We start from the raw sequence: 17924 nt of genomic DNA on the forward strand, positions 1-17924 counted from the left end.
TATTCTTGCAGGAGAGATGCTCCAGTCCCTTCATCATCTTTCTCACCCATGTGGGGCTGTGGCATTTGCATACCAGGCTGAGGAGCACAGAAAAAAAATGCTGGGCAGATGGAATTATGTAGCGTCTATTAAGGCTGAGATGATTGGCTTAATGGAACTAGTTGCTAATACAGTTAAGCAAGTAAAAATGTTACATGTTGTCATGTTACTTTTGTTCAGATTTTTAAAAAATATTTTTAAACTAAAACTTCCTAGTGCTACTCAGAGCAGTAAAATTTGCTATGTTCTCATTCTCTTTGTTAAAGAAAAACAGCTTCGCTTTCAGTATTCTCAAAATTCTGCCTTTCCTGAATGTACTATAGCAGCCTTCAGACTTCCAGATGGGTAGCTGAATCTTTACTTGAGGTTTAGAGCTGAGACAGCAAAAATGAAAATGCTTCATAACTTTATACTCTGTGCTGAAGGGACAACTGTCCTCAGCATTCTCATGTGTGATATAATTCAGACAGGTGGGCCCCAAGTTATGATATAGTATGTCTGTAGGCAAAGCATCAGTGTGTAGGCAAAGCATCAAGCACTCTTTTTGTCATCACACAAACTGTATTTGCATTGCATGTTTCATGGGCTTTTTGTAGTACAGAATTCAATATACTATAGACCAGCTTACATCTAATTCCCCAAGAGTCCCAATACTGAATAGCATGGCAAGATACATCCACTAAAGGAATATATGTCAGCTGCTGAAATAGCTATGTGCCACATGATTTGATTGCCATGACCACTTCGTTTCTCTGGTGTTTCAGAGTGATGGTATTTATATACTCAGGTATGTCTTGGGAAGCTGAACTTCAAACAGAAGAGCTTAACCCTTTCATGCACGGGTCTGTTCTGGTTAATAAGGCTAGATGACAAAAATCACAGCTATTAATTGGCATAGTTTGATTACTGCAGAAGGAGCTTTGTTCTCATTCATTCTGTAGATTCACTGAAGTTCCTGGATGATGCAAATGTAGTAAATGTGCCAGAGCCTTACCTGAGTTCAGAACCAAACCAACTATCATTGCTGTATCCATACAGATGATGTATCAGTGTAACTTTCAAGTACTGACACTGGTGGAGTTGTTGATAAAATCTTTTCCTACCTATGAAAGTGTACTGGGATAAATTCCTGAAATGATCTTCTAAATATTGTTAACCGTACTTTAAACTAAAAAATTTATTGTCACCAGCCTTTTTTGCTTTTATGACTATTGATTTTATCCATTTAATTTCAGTATTACTGAGTCTTTCTCCTCTTTCCCAAAACCTTAGCTTTCTAGCACATATTTTTCTTTTGCTAAACATCAAATTTCTCTTTGTCCAGTTTTGTTTTTCTGCCATAATTGTAGCATTCTTTTTTTTTCTTCTTAAGTGTTTTGTTATGAACAAATGATTGGAAGATTTTCTTTATTACAGACTAAAAAAATAAAATCTTAACTTGGAAGGCTTGATCTGCATTGTGAAATTGTAACTAAGATGTTGTAACAAAGGTGTTTCTGAGGCTTTCTTGGACTTGTGGAAGTATGAAACACCATGATAATGGAGGAAAGAAAGATGTATTCTATTAGCATCCTTCATGTTCTATGCATATATAAATTATGTTTATTCTAGATCACATGTGTGTTCTAAATGCCAGAGAAGTATGACATCACCTTCAAGCAGGAGATGGAGAGTAACTGTACAGTATGTTTTGTTTTCTGTTTTTCAAGCAGATTCACCAAAAGGCCCTCACCCCTCTGCAGGCATGAATGGAAATGTGCAGCATCCCACCAGCACCGGGCAGCAGCAGGTCTCTGCCATACCCTCTCCAAGTGCCAGCAAGCCTTGGCGCAGCAAATCCATGAATGTCAAACACAGCGCGACCTCTACCATGCTGTCTGTGAAGCAGCCCAGTCCTGCAACCTCCCCCACTCCAACTTCAGACAGGCTCAAGCCACCCCCTTCTGAAGGTGTGAAGCCCCCTACATCTGGACAAAAATCTATGCTGGAAAAATTCAAGCTGGTTAATGCTAGGACTGCTCTGAGACCTCCTTTGTCACTGAGCTCAGGACCCAGTGACAGTGGGAGAGAGGATGACAACTTTTCAGAGTGTGGTGAAATGGATGTCTTAAGTGGTGGGGTGAACAGCGGTGGCTCCACAAGTAGCAGTCCCAAAGTATCACCGAAGTTAACCCCTCCGAAAGCTGGCAGCAAAAATCTCAGCAATAAAAAGTCTTTGCTACAGCCAAAGGACAAAGAGGAAAAGAACAGGGACAAAAACAAAGTTTGCACTGAGAAAGCAGTCAAGGAAGAGAAGGATCAGGTCATTGAATCATCTACAAAGAAGAGCTCAAAAATTGCAAGCTTAATCCCAAAGGGAAGCAAGACAACAGCAGCTAAGAAAGAAAGTTTAATATCATCTTCTAGTGGGATCCCAAAACCTGGATCAAAGGTGCCAACAGCAAAACAGAGCACTTCCTCCACATGCACAGGGACTAAGGAGGTTGAAAAACTGAGGACTACAAAAGGAAACCAGTCCCAGTCAACGCCAAAATCTCAGCTTAGTGAAAAGGCTTCTCCTTCCTCTGGTCTTTCTTCTTCTGAAGGGAAAGAACCAAGTGCTGCTCTCACCCCAGGATCCTCCGTCGCTCTGTCAGCCTCGATGGCTACAGGCAGTGGCCAAGGCACAGGAAATGGTGTAGTCCAGCTTCCTCAGCAACAGCAATACAGCCACCCCAACACTGCCACAGTAGCTCCTTTCATTTATAGGTAAGATCATGGGGGAAAACTGGGGTTTGTGCTACCATTTAGGAAAGAGAGCTAAAATGAATAAAGTAATGGTGGATCACGCTGTTATCCCCCAGTTTCTGTCACAGCATCATGCCAATGTTTTCCTAATATTATTTTTTAATTAATGTTACTGTGTGAACAATTTCTTACAAGAACTCTGAGTCTTTACCTTGTACAAAAGCAATCCACTGCAAATATTTGTCATTTAATATTCAGAGTGTTTTGATTAGAAATACAGATTATGTGGTACATTCTCTGTGCTGTTTTTGAAAGGTCACGGCTGAGTCAGGTTTTAGTGTGAATATTCTTGTTTGCATTCTAAGAACCTCAGCATCTATTTGCTGATATTTGATAATATTTGCTTAGAATTCACCGTTCTTTTCAAATATCACAAAATAAACTCCTGATGTTTTCAGAATGTATAACAGTACTGGTGGATATTTGAGGAAAAACTATATACAAACTTCTACACGTATTCAAAAATATTTTAACAGTTTGTGTAGACAGAAAAGGTTGCTGTTTGCAGTTCTTTTCCTGTTTAGTTTTCTACATGAAATAGGTGCAGATTAACTCCTCGCAGGCAGTTAATTTTAATAGGCAATAGTAACTCTTCAGAGGGCCAAGGCTCTGGAAGAGAAGAATGAACAGTTAAATGTATGAACATTTCTCTGAATTTATTTTGCTACATGATAGAGCAGTTGAAGAGAAGCTGGGAGATTCATTGTTGCACAATTCAGAAGACAGAAAAAGTGTAGAAAGATTGACAGGCTGATTTGAATAATGTTTTCAGATGTCAGCTGTTGGAGGGCCTTAGTTACAGTTGTGGGTAAATTTAACATCTGATAAAATGACATTATTAAGCAAAATATTCTGCCAGTTTTTGTTAATGACTAGTACTCTGGATAATTTTGGCTAAAGATTAAAGAGGTGATGAAGTAGACTCTGAGGAAGTACATATATCATTACACACAACTAAACATGGCTTCAAAACCAATCTGGATGACTGATAAATTCAGAAAATCATATGGGAGGAAGAAAAGGCTCGGTATGGGTTATATTTATTCTAATATGCAGTGGAGCCTCTTGAGTTCCAATTATATGTATCACTGGATGCACTTAATATGCATGTGACTATCTGGAATAATCTCAGGGATACAGAGGATTCACAGTGTGGTACATGGGACAGTCTACATACGTGTTAGGGTGCATATATAAGGAGAGAGAAAAAGGAGCTGTGCTTTTCCTTCACATGTATGTGCTGCTTTAAGGCTGTTTTACTGCATAGTGATGCCAGTTCATTGCATGATGGAGATATCTTAGTTTTGTTTTAAGCTTCATCTTGAAGCAGTACGTATTTTGAATTTTAAAGGGTGATAGAAGCATTCATCTTCCAGTAATATTTCTTGTTAATAATTGTTTCTTTGCTTCAAATAAACAGCAAAGGAGACTGTATTTGAAGTTAAATCTCACATGAAAATAAAGTTCTCAGAGCCAGTGTCTGATCTCAAAATACCATAAATTCAGAATAAAAGAGTGACTTTGATGAGGTTGCTTCAATATGTATCTTTCTAACTGAGTGCAGAATCTGACTAAAAAATACACAGTAACTAATTTTCTTTAAAATCTCGAGGGCTTTGCAATACCACACAATGATTTAATAGAAAAATGTAAATATAACCAAGGATAAAATATCCAAATTTTCAAAGTTGGCATATTTATTTCTCTGAATATATGGTAAGTGGAAATGAGCAAGAGCTGGGGTACTTTATTTAGATTTTTTGTTCTTCAACATAATTGTTTTCAAAACAGTCACACAACTAATACACAGAATTTTCAGGTGTGCTTTTTAACATATTTATATGAGTTAGTAAACAATGATTGCTATTTAGACGAAAAGGTTTTTTTTTCCCCAGCTACAAGGAATATCTAGAGTCTGTGAGTTTGCCCTTCAGTCCTTGTAAAAAATATCAATAAAATTTAACAAAAATATAGTGCTTTTTATCCAGAGTTCTGCAGAATCTTCTAATATACTTGTGTCATCTATTTAGACTGTTAGCACAAGCATAGATAAGCTATTGCTTTTTTTGTTTTTTGCTGATACCTGCAGATACCATATATTTTGAAAAATTTTTTGTTAAGCAAGAGGATATTACTGTAGGTTTGTGAGGAAAAGGAGGTATTCCAAGGAGTTTTTTTGAAATTGCCATGTGTTTTCCTTAAGGATTGCAAACCTATGATAGTTATTAATAGTCATGTTTTCAAGAAGTCTGTATTTTTATTAATGGAAAGTAAATAGAAAATACTGTTGCACTTGAGATTATCTAAATGGGTATAATTTAAATCCGTCCATTCTGCCAGAAAGTGATTATTTATTTTCTGATATGGCTGTGAATATATTATTTACAGTCCCCTATGTGTCCCCTCTGAAGTTGCTTGCAGGGTCCAACTGATGTAAGACTGAAGAAGATGTAATTTATTTGCCAGAAAGCTTGATAAGAGAGATACAGTAGGAAGGTATAAGAGACTGTAATGTTTAAAATTCACCAGCCACTACTTAAAATTGCATATTCTTCTACTTAGACAGAATTGTAGGAGGCTGGAAATTGTGCCATTTTCCCGAGTCCCTTAAACTTATATTGAAATTAGCCTTAGAATTCAGCTGCCTTCCTAGTAGTGATTAAATTTCAAATGGAGAAGAGTAACACAGAAGTTTAGTACTTACTGGGCTACTGTGCAGACTGGAGGAAAAAAGTACATTAATGACAAAAAAATAAATCCTACTGAATTTCAGTAGTTGTAACTGGATGCATGTACTGCACTTCAGCTTTATTTTATTAACTCCACCAGTAGCCACTGTAGGGGCTTAGTTGGGTTTTTTCCCATGGCTGAGATATAGAATCTAAAGCTCTCAAATCCCAGGGCCTGTGTTGCTCAGGAATTGCTTACTGCCTGAAATGCTGAAAGTATAAAAATTGCTGCAGAGAATTAGCTGACCACTCATCATCCCGAGCTTCTATACTGTGCATCGCTTAAATTTCCATTTTTCAGCTAAGTTTTAGTTTGACGATAGCAACATCTGGAAAAAGTTTCAGCAGTGTCTGAGTTTAGTCTTGCAGAGATATTCTTTCAGTGTTAATGCTGGACTACAAATATCAGTTTGGCACTTCTTTTGTCCCTGCAAAATAAGAAACTGGTAACTTCAGCTACCTAGTATGTTGGTGTAGAGAAGATGTTGCCACTCTTCTCTGAAATGAGGGTGAAAGGATAAGAGGTAACAGATGCAAGTTACAGCAGGGGATGTGCTGATTGAAAGTTAAAAAATATGGTTTCAATTTGAGGGCAGTGAGACACTTGATGCAGGCTGTGGAACAAAGTTGTGGAATCTCTGTCCTCGGGCATGTCCAGGATCCAATAAATCAAGGCTCTGAGCAACTTAATGTGACCAGATCCTCTTTAAGAAAGTCAATGGACCAGATGGCACCTAGAACTTCTTTCAGGTCTCAATTACTTTATGATTCTGTAAGAGATAAGGGAGAAAAAAGGACATATCAGTGTAATAAATAAACATGTTACTGGTTACTAAAAGTTTCTTCCAAGCTCCCTTACAACATGGTGATTAAAATAATTCTTGTCCTAGGCCATAGCTTGAAGGGTGAGCACGAGGTTCAGAGCAGTGGCAGATGGGGAGCAGGATGTAATCTGGTTGTATCTATGGAAATACAGCGGAATTCAATTCCAGATGCCTATTCAGGATGTTTTTTATACAGGCTTAGGGAAAAAATTATAGTACTCTTCAAGGATCTTGCAACCATAACATGTGCAGGGTTTCTTGAAGCCATACTGATGTCCAGTTTTAATGACCAGAAGCTACTTTGCTGTCACTGATTGTGGAGTTGAAACTAAGTTTAAAGAAAAAAACATCCTGTCAGTTAATTGAGTTTGTTAATAATAGCTTATGCTGCTAAACATACTTTCTTCAATGAAGTGAGGACTCAAAGTCATGCTGCAGTGCCTTATTGATTCATGTTATTTACATTGCTGATGTGAAAATAAGGCAACAGTCACTACCAAAGTTTTACCATTATAGGTAGTGCTATAGTTTTACTTGTAACAAATACATGGTCTTTAGACAAATCTTCCCAGTTTACCATGGCGGATTTTCAAGTAATTGTGCAAGAAAAGTTTCCATTGTAAAGGTGTTAATTTAACAGATGGGAAGAAGCATAATAAGTGAAGAAATCATTATGAACACATATTTGATTAATTGTCCTTTGGAAAATGTGTTTTCCTTCTCTTTGATTGTTCTTTTTAAATATATGAGGGAACAATCCCATCCCTTCCCTTCTCTTTTGTGAGGCTAAACCAAATCAACTCTTTCTGGTTTTGTGGTTTTTTTTTTTTTTTTTTTTTGATTGGTTGGTTTGGGTTTTTTGTTGTTGTTTTTTTCTTTTTCTTCCAGAAAGGTTTCTTCTTCCCCATGAGCATCCTAGTAGCCCTTCCTTGCATCTGTTCCCAGTTTAACTCACAGTTCTTGAACATGAATGATCAAACTGCTCTTATTGCAGACGTGGTCTTGCCAGTCTGTTACACTGACAGTGATGCACATTCAAGACAGCTGAATCTCAGAGAGCTGCTGGAAAAACGCCATCATATTCATCTGATATCTTTTGGAATGTCAACTAAGAAGAAAACAAATCTTTGATATAATCTGTGTTTATCTAAGGTTGGCTATTTCGTTAGAGACAGGAAATGACTGTATTAGAGACCACTTATTAAGCAAGAACACTTACTAAGTGTTTCAAATTCTGTTCTTAATTACCCCGTACAGGCTCATTTGAATCAGAATGAATAAGTGCAGGTCTGACTGAAAGAAGGATTTATCCCATTAAGTGAGTTTGATACTCTTACATATAGGTTAGCATGTAACTCAGTGGGCTAGGGATGAATATATTCTCTGATTGCCATGATTAAAATAGAAACAGATTGTCCTTTTTTCATGAAGGTTTCCTAAATTAACTTGCACTATAGATGCACAGCACTGGAAGCAACATCACTGGGCTGGCTTTGACTAAACTGAAATTCTTTTCCTTTTCTTTATATCAAGAGAGATGCAAGAATTTAATTATTTTTAAGGCAGTGGGTTGCAAATAGGTAGAGGATAGAGGATCATTCATTAAGGCCAATGTGCAAGGTTAATGAGAAATCACTTAATTTACTGTTTACTTGCTTCAAGCTTAATCTGTGCCACAGTCCTGCAGTGATCACTTGAATCGTTCATAGGATTTATACATCCCACAGAAAGACATTAAAGCTAGAAGTACAGAAGACAAACCTCACAATTTCATTTCCCTTTTTTTTTTTAATTAGAAGAGACATTTATATTCTTGGTCCAATGTATCATAACCCATGATGGGCCTACAGAAACACGACTTGAGGTTTTGGTACCCGGTGTGTATCTGGGCCTCTTTGTTCCCCAAGAGCCCCCAAAATCCTACATCATTTTACTTGGAAATCTTTCACACTTAGTCTTTCCCCATTCTCAGTGCATCTGCACTAAGCTCAACTCTAGAGAAAATAGGGGTCTTGGCCATCATGCATGAAAAGGTAAGTGCTGGCAGCCAGCAACCCCTGGAGACCTCGACGAAAAAGAGCTGTTTGTGAGAGACCTGTTCCCTGTTCCCTGTTCCCTGTTCCCTGTTCCCTCCTCACAGTATCTCCATCACAGCTGCCCAAGGGCCCATGCTTTCTATTCCCTCTGCACCACAACAAATAACCAGTTGCCTCAAGTAAGCAGAACTTGGGTTGCTGTGAAATCTATAGTCCTCCATGAGATTTCTGTTGTTTCCTCAGACAATAAAAATTTTAATGATTTAAAGCCGATTGGGAAAGCAAGCAGGACTGTGGAATTTCCGAATGTGTTCACTGCAGAGGGATAGAGTGAACTCTTTTATTACCTAAGAGGTTCTCCTCTCAAGCATCAAATGTAAATCTACATTCAAGGTTGGCAGGACATAGTTAACCTTGCAACATGTGCTGAGCTTGTGTTTCCATTAGTGTGTGACAGAAAAGAACCAAAAATACTTTTTTTGTAGAGCAGTTGTCTGTTTCCAGCATCTCAAAAGTACAGAAATTGGTAAGAAAACGTCTGGTCAGGCATAACTTCCATTTCTGTTTCTGAGTTGAATGATTCTAATCAATGGTTCCACTATGTCAGTACTTGTGGGGCTCTTTGTGCAGATATCTGTCTCCTCATTTATTGTTATGAATTACGGAACAAATCCATTCAGTAAATTTAAAGAAAATATTAACTGGAAATTTATTTCAAAAAATAAGTTGCTATAAAATTATTTTAAGAGAGAAGTCACTGTTTTTATGAGTTTTATTTATAAAATACAGATACAGCACCCAGTTAAATGTTTCTTTTTTAAGTGTAGTTGGTCAGTGGAAACACTGTGGTGAATTTTGAAAATTGAACTATGTCACATTTTAAAATTAGGATATAAATATTTCACTAGTCTTTTAATAAATCATAGGAGTGACTGCTATTCATGTCAGAAAAGCTGGAAGAACTTAAGTTCTAAGTGAGGATCTTTTAAAATTTTGTATCAAAAAGTGGCTATCTCTTTAGATGCATACACATGGTGGTACATGTTGTTATTTGATGACATCATTATTCAGCAGTTCCAGTTTCCAGATTCTACAGCTGTTCCTTAAGAAGAGGCAATAGGTGTGTGAGATATTTTTTATTATAAGTGTGCTCATGTATTTCTTTCTATTTACCTTCATATAAGAGAAAGTAACTGTATTCAACAAGGGGTTCCCATTATAATTTATCATTGATATTCACAGAAATATACCCTTAAAGAAAATATAAGCTATTTGTTAGAAAGTTAATGGGAAAAGTTGTATTATTCCATTCCCCAGAGTTATATAAGAGATATTATCAAAAGAAGCTGCACATAGATTTAAATATCTGGGCCAAATTTCCATCCAGTCTTGCATAAGCTTTTTCCCACATGGCCTTTCTCACTTAATATTTCATCAATTACAAGGTTTTATTTCCTTTATGTATGTGCAGGGATGTGATTTTACCAATGTAAATGGATTCCAACTAGATCTGGTTGAGAAATCCTGAAAAAAAAGTGAGGAAAAAAATGGCTTCAAGTTTCACAGAAATGAGTGCAAAATGTTTCTGCACACAGAGAGAGAGAAAGAGAGAGAAAGCCTAGTTGCTTGTACATTTGTGTATCTGGACTTTAAACTAGCATAATAATAATGTGACAAAAATTGTATTTTCACCCTATAGTGATATGATTCTTGATGGAGCTGCAACTAGCACTTTTTTCCATGAATACATGAATGATAGATAATAATAATCAATCTTCTTGCTTGATTTCAGAACTCTCTCAGAAAATGACAGTACCTCTTTACCACCTGCTGACTCCTGTACCAGTCCTACTAAAATGGATTTGTCGTTTAGTAAGACTGCCAAACAGTGCCTAGAGGAGATATCTGGTGAGTAACAATAAGTCAGGAGAAGCCTGTGAATTTTTCTGTGTACATCTGTTTCTTACCAGGAGAAAGATGGGTTGAAATAATATTTCTGACCTCTAATCATGAGTGGTATTAAATACACAGAAAATTTAGGTCATGCATATTTAGTGCTTCAAATCCACTGTTATCTCTTTGAACTGGTTCCTTCTGTTCAAATACCCTCTTTGTCATTTTGCAGAAACTGGGCTTCTACAATCTAGGATTTCATGTAATTGTTATTTTTTTAATCATACTGAATGTTCCAAGAGGAGCAGTGGAAAGTCGAATTCAGAAATTTTAAGTCTCATTTAATAACATCAAATTAAATCATAACATCTAAACGGAGACATAAATTACATGTTGTTTTTATAAATTAATCTGTATTCAGAAAGCAGCAAGTCCTTACTATTGTACCTGATATGTAAGTTGCTGCTAGAGCTAAGCTGCTAAAGGTTGTGTTACAAGGAATTCCTTGTAAACATGGATTAAAGTCCTTACTAGGTTACAAAGCTGAAGAGATGGGGTAATACAGTCATATTGGAATAATTCCTTTGAAGTCAACAGAACTATGCTGAGTTACATCATCATTGGATCTGGCCATGACTCTGCCTGTGGATGCAAAAAGCGAAGTGTTCCACAGCTCACTTTCTCATCAGGACTGAATTGCACTGCAGGGTTGTGTGCAAGCTGGGACTCTTTGTAAGAGCTGTTACCTGGTGGTTTCAGGTTTTATTTTTGCTGTTGCTTTGTTTTGTTTTTCATTAGCATCCTTACTCTTAAAATTTTAGAAAAATAAAGGGTGATATCCTATCTCACTGGTTTTACCTATAGTTTTGCCCTTTTACCACAAATTTTTAACATTCAAATGGATTTGTAGTGAGTCATATGATTCTCACACAGGATATAACTCACTTAAAGCATTAATTTGACACATCAGTCTAAAATTATCTCTCCACCAGAAGGGAAATCAGATGCCCAAGATTTATGGAGACTGTCTTGACATTTAGCTGACTCATACTGAAAAGGGTTTTGTTCTGGTTTGTCTCAGTCCCTTTGGAAGTTTTCTAACATACTTTATTTGCACAGCCAGTTTCTGTGATAAATGGTGTAATGTTCTTTGGAGGTGACGTATACTTGTTAAAATATAAAATTATTTTTAATTACTAATCTAATATATATAAACAGTTATATAAAGGGTCTAATTATATATAGATTTTAATTTAAACACTTACGACAAATCAAGAGATGCTTCAAGGGATGATCCAGAGAGATGGTAGAAAAGCCCCAAACAATTCAATACTTGCTGAAATGATCAAAAAGAATATCATGTCTGATGACCTTTTACTGTTCTGAACAGAAGTGAAACAGCATGAAAAAGAAGAAAAGTAGACACCAGAGATGTTCCTAATCTGATTACTTCAACTCTGGCATTAGCTGTTGATTGGCATAACAGGCTGTAAAGCAGAACCACTGGGAAAATGTGGTCAGTGATTTGCTGTGTGCAGAGGGAAACAGAGGTGTGTCACTCGTGTTTAACTGTTAGCAGCAAAAGGAATAAAGGGATCAAGTAGTATATTTGCAGAATAATTAATTGTCTGTGTGGATGAGCTATCACCAAGTCATTGGTGATGCTGTTATTAGATCTGCATGGATAAAAGCTCATGTGATAGTTGCTCAGAGTGTTCCATGATGGATTAGCTATGAGAAATGGCAGATAAATTCTTATACTTAAGAGCATCTTTATTCTGGTATGATCAAGGGATTATACTAGTAGTAACAAAGATGGTTAATGGTTAATTCTGTGGTCTGGTCACTTATTTTCAGGGTATTAAGCAATGAATCCAGTTTCTTTCATTTTGATATTACCTTTTTCCTGAAATTGTCAACTGATGATGCTATGGGTAGGCATAATCTTTATATTATCTTGATCTTCTTTTGAAACTTAGTAGCCACCACCCTAGCACAATATGTTTATAAACAGTAAGGATCAGTAAAGATAATGCAAAAGAGCAGACATAAGTGGGAATCATTAAACAGCTTGGAGGAGTGTGTTCATAAAGTGCTGTCTCACCAGTATTGTGTTTCTGCTTCATTAATCATGATTATTTTTAAAATGCCAAATATTTTGAGCTAAGGCTGACATCCTAGAATATTTTAGCCAATATTGTTGTATAATGTTCTCTACTTTCTGAATATTTACCCATTCCTGTTTGTTATTGCTTCTTGGCTGAATACAACAAGCCAAGCTGTTTATATCATAACTTCTAATCCACTTTGGAGGAATATCAGACAATTGAACCTAAACTAATGCTTTAAGCATGGTTCAAGACTTCTCCATAATAAAGACAAAAGTTGGATGCAGAAAAATAATGTTAAAATTATTTAGGAGTGGTTGGCCAGGCACCATTCTCCAGGTGTAATTCAGGAACCAAACCCAAGTTAATTTCCTTGCTGTAGTGGTGAAAAGTTATGGCTCTGCTTTCTGTGTCCAGCAAGGCAGTTCACATCCCTTTGCTACTGTCTAAACAGTGGTAGTGGGAAAGTAGAAAGTAAGGCAAGAATGTGTAGAAGGAGTTCTCAGCTCTCCTCTGCTCTGTCTTCCTCCTCCAAGGGAGCTGGTTACCTTTATAGCTCTCCTGTCTTCTAGCTCAGAGATGGTGAAAGGTAAAGTCAGAGCTCCAGCTCTTGTTTCCTGCCCACTGTTTGTAAGTGTTTATTTGGTTTTACCTGCACAGCCATGAGAAGAGAATAGTGCTGGAAGGCAAGGGAGGTGGGGAGGCTGGTATAGGCATGGATTCAAGTGTGGCTTGTAGTTGTCCTGATAAACTGGACAACCTTTTTATTTTTACCTTGTCACCAATTATCTGCTGCTCCTGGTGAATACATACGTGGTTATGCTTGCAGGCAGTTCTGCATCTTGGTAGAGCTACTGTAAACCTCTTCCTATGTCTCTGGTGGGAATTTGTTCTAGATGTGAGCTGATTTTTTCCTGCTTTTTTTCCCCCCCTTTGAATATTCCACAGCTCAGCCAGAGCAGCCCCAAGTGCACATGCAGATCAGCACTAGAGCACACCTAGAGCAGTGTTTAGTGTTCCTGCACACCCTAAATCCCCTGTGTGTGCACAGCTCCAGTGATAAATGTGCTCCCACTGAATGAGCCCTGTTCGTAGGCGTGAGAAGCCTGAGGAGTAGTTCGGGTGTGTTCTGTGTAGGCTTGTTGCTCATGTGGCACACAGCTGTGCAGACCTCTGTCCAGGAAATCCCAGACAGAAGTCTGAGACACCTAAATAAGGAACAATTCTGCATTCAAGTACACAATTTCTTGCATGTACTTTATGTACCATTTGCCTCAACAAGACTCCTAAGTATCTATCCACTCAGTTTCTACAAAACTGGAATACACCTTTATAAACAGGATTATAAAATGATAATGAAAAGAAAGGCTAATAAAGTAATCTAGTTTGGTTGTTGTTATTCATGGTATGGGTGGGAACAAGTGGTTCAGGCTTTCTTACCAACGATTTCTTCATAAAGTAGCTGTGACATTTATCACCTTCTGCAGCAAGTTTATAGGAGAAAGATGTCAGTAACTTAATTAGTCAATAATCCAGTGCAAACTGTACATGTCAGTAAAATACAAAGTATGATTTTATGAAATCAGTGATAACATTTGGCTTTTTCAAGTGGTGGCATGTTCCAAGAGCTTAATGCGAAGTGTTTGATTAAGTAATTATTCATGAATTTATAAATATTGACTAATTATTAAATATCTGAGGGATGAAGCAGAAATGAAACAGTACTTTTAAAAGTTATAGGCCTATCTCAATGGCAGGATTAGCATAAAAACATTTACATTTCAATATTTTATGTTTATTGTGCTTAATTATTTGCTTTCTGAAAGAAATAATTAATATATGCAGGAATAGTTTACGTTTTTTTCAAGTAAGCGTAGCTGAAGAAATTCATAATCTTTTGCATTTCCAGATCTATTGCATAATTCATAATTTTGTGGGGTTCTAAACCATCCACTGAGACTTCAAAGAAAGTCTTATCTGACAGCAAAATTTGCCCAAAGATTATTAGTTCTTAAAATAATTTTTATAATTCCTTTTATGAAAGAGACAGTAAAAATAAAGTAGTATGTTACACTGACGGTGATGGATTGAGGAAGTTCCCAAAGCTGTTCTTGATGTAAACGTATTCCTGCTTGGTGGGTGGAGAACACACTGAATTGCAGTGTAGTTGGGAAATAATGCTGTCATGACATTTGCTCTCCTCTAGTCTCCTCTACTTTTGTCTTAGCTTAGAAAGATGTTTTTTTGGTTGCTCTATCTAAACATTTTAAAATGGAGAGCTGAGCTTTAGAAAGTTATTTTTCAATAAATAAACCTGAGAATTTTCCACATTGCAATTTTATGGTTTGGTAAATGACACCCTGCAGAGAGATGTGGTAAAGTACAAGGATAAATTCAGTGTTATTTCTATAAGCACTTAGTCTAAGATAAATAAATATCTGCTGTATCCGGGGATGATCACAATGACCTGTCTACCAAGCAAGACAATGGGATTTATATATATTAATAACTTTATAATTAATTTATTTTATATATATTATATATAACGATATGTACAATATATGTAATTTATATGTAATATATGTAATTTATATATAATTATATAATTAATATATATATCATATAACTTTGTAATTAATTTAGTAAAATGTTTGAACACAGAAAGGCTGAATGAAGGTTGTGTGATTAGCATCAGTACCTCTGTATAAAAGCGTTTGACTCACTGTGTTTTCAATGTATTTCGAAATGAGGCAGATGAATGCTGTAGCTACCAGCTACCCTCAGATGGCACTTACACAGTCCAGCTGTCATTCCCTTTTCAGTGTGATGGTCTGTGACCTGTGTGCTGCAGAAGCTGGGTGGCAATGAACAGCTCAGCTGGGAGAGGTAACAGGTCAGCAGAGACACTGGGCTGCCCAGGACACAGCTGTGCCACTACCAGAGACCTGCCCAGCCTGTAGGGCTGTGGCACCTATTGCCAGCACCCTATGTGAGGTTTGGTGTGGCTCACTGGGTGAACATTTTTTATCCCCTGCCATAACTTTTTCTGCTCCCAGCTAGGGAGGAAAGGGGAAAGGGGACTGACTATACCTGTCCAGTTCTGGCAGTCTGTCATGTTGGAGCTGAGCGGCCGCGCCGGGCGCTGCTTCCCGAGCAGAGCAGTGCTGAGCACCAGGGGTATGCCCTGCCCATAAGGGCTCCTGAGGCCAGCTGCAGCTCTGCAGGGCTCACTGCTGCATGTGAGCACACACACCGGGAGCCTGGATGGAGGCAGAGCGGGTCCACATCTGCCTACAGCTTACCACGGAGACAAGTCACTGCCTGCAGGTGTTGGGGCAGCAAAGAGCAGGTGAGGAAGTAATTCATGGATTTAAACTATCAAAAAGAGATTGAGACTTGCTCTTTGTGGTAGGAGAAGAGCTTGTTCACTTGATTCCAAGACAATCACCAAGAGAACTTCTGCATCACAGGGTCAAATCACAGAATCACAGAATAGTCTGAGTTGGAAGGGACCCAGAAGGATCATCTAGTCCAGCTCTTAAGTGAATGGCCCATGGATTGGATCCACGACCTTGGCATTATTAGCACTGCTCTGACCAACTGAGATAAAAATCATTCTCCCTCCTGTTTATTCAAAACATAGCAATGGAGAATACTGTGCCAATTTGAGTATTAATTTAGGATATAAACCAAATTAATGTAAAAACAGTGAGATTGCCCCTTTTTTTAAGAAATTCCCTATTTCAGTACCTCCCTGTGAGGACTTTCTAACAACCACAGCTTAATCAGGCTCGTTGGACAGGCTGGGGCATGGAACTGTCCGTGCACATCAACACAGGAGTGTGCAGGCAGTGCTGGAACTCTGGGACAACACCAGCACCATCGGCATCCACAGCACACTGGGCTCTGCTGCAGGCACCAGCGCGTTCATAAAACCCTTCCAAGCGCCCATATGTCACTGCAGCTGGCAGACCCTGGGAGTGAACACAGCACTCTTATCTTTTGTTTCCATGCTGAAAAAGTGGTAGGTGTTTCATGTTTGGGCCAGTTTTGTACTCAGGCAGACAGACCATTCCTCTTGTCTCCTCTTTGACTGTGTGTTCTAGGTGGGGATGGGAGTGGTACCTCCTCTTGATGTGGAACATGTCTTTCTAGGAATCCGTCAGTGCTTTAATATGGAAAATCACCATTACTTTAGACTACTGATTTTTTTCTGTGTTAGTCTGTGTTTCTGAGACTTATCTAGGAAGAAATGTACCTTTCCTTTGAAATTTCCAAGAATCTTCCCCTGTGTATCTTCAAAAACTGTAAACTGAACCAGTGAAAGGCAAGAAATACACACTGAGGCTTCTGTTAACATCTGTTTATTCATACAGGAAATCTGTGAACAGCTTGTAATTCTTAGGGTGGCATTTTTAAAGGTTATTTGTCTGTCAAGGTTTCTCAGGTAGAGACTTGAGCATATTTGCACACTGACAAAAGCAGTTTATTTTTATACAGCAATTTTATTATTTGTAGATTTCTACATAATGTTTTGTGAAATTAATTTCCCCTAGATAAAAAGTTTGTATCTAAAGAAAATTATAATTAAATTCAGCTATTTCTTTGTTCCTCTCTCCGTTATTTCTGGGATTAATATATATTTCTTTGTGAGAAAAGACATATATTTAAACATAAATTTTCTTTCTCTCTGGATAATGAATTTAAAAATAACATTCAAAATTACTGAACTTAGTTCAGACGCAATACCAATTTGCTTCATATAAAAATTACTCCTCCATTAATAGGTTTTCTTCAGAATATTGTGAAACAATGATTTTTTAACAGCTTTTAAAATTCTATACTAGCCTCTGAATCTCACAGAGATGCAAATAGGGTAGCTTTCTAAGGAGAAAGAAAATAAATATTTCCTTTTATGAATCATCTTACCAGACAAATACTGTTGTGTTCCATGTCTTATCTTATGATCTTAAATTATTATTATTTTTTTTTATTTAGAGCAGAAATTGCAAGACTGAATGTCCTTTTGCAAGTCTGCTCTTAGCTTCCTGCATAGGGAGTGACAGTGATATGGAAGAAATAGTTTTTCATCCTTACCTTTCGGGAAGAAAAATAGGATTTGACCATGAGCTAGATCTGTTACTGTAGCATCCCATTCAGGTGAAGCTGTGTCTTGAAACCTGTGGCACTGTAAACTGGGCAGAGGCTTCTGTGTCTCCGGTTTAATTCACCAGGATGTTTGCTGCCATGGCAGCCAGCAGCATTCACTGCAGTAGCAGGGAAGAGTCATATATCTGGGAATGCAGGTTGAATACTAAAATGTAAGGAGGCTTGTGCTTCAGTGGTTAATTTTGGCTCTTTATTGAGCTCTGACGTGGAGGCTGTACTTGCAGTTCTGTGTCAGCCCATCTAAAGTGAAGAGCTGTGCACTAGGATCAGTCATGAGCTGGTGAGAGGGAGGGAAAAGCCCGAGACAGTACTTGTGCCTACTTTGGATTTCAGAAGGCA

The 17924-nt window shown here is 37.6% G+C and overlaps 1 protein-coding gene and 1 long non-coding RNA gene across 8 annotated transcripts in view; one reads left to right on the forward strand and one right to left on the reverse strand.

Moving 5' to 3' along the window:
• Positions 1–17924, forward strand: part of NAV3 (neuron navigator 3) — a 510531-nt gene that overhangs the window by 379379 nt on the left and 113228 nt on the right. For 6 of the 7 annotated variants that reach the window (XM_088164978.1, XM_088164973.1, XM_088164977.1 and 3 more), the window contains 2 exons: positions 1749–2787; positions 10208–10323. In XM_088164978.1, coding sequence (XP_088021104.1) covers positions 1749–2787; positions 10208–10323 — 1155 coding nt within the window. The remainder of the gene's footprint in view (positions 1–1748; positions 2788–10207; positions 10324–17924) is intronic. The other variant, XM_088164974.1, reaches the window with a different exon arrangement.
• On the reverse strand, positions 2781–17759 carry LOC148223573 (uncharacterized). Its single transcript, XR_015803785.1, has 3 exons — positions 17514–17759; positions 11574–11644; positions 2781–3435 (listed from the first exon to the last, which is right to left on the reverse strand). It is a non-coding gene; the product is annotated as an uncharacterized LOC148223573 (long non-coding RNA).

Source organism: Sturnus vulgaris, chromosome 5 (genome assembly GCF_052056855.1).
Source record: "Sturnus vulgaris isolate bStuVul1 chromosome 5, bStuVul1.hap1, whole genome shotgun sequence".
In the NCBI taxonomy this organism is placed as follows: Eukaryota; Metazoa; Chordata; class Aves; order Passeriformes; family Sturnidae; genus Sturnus; species Sturnus vulgaris.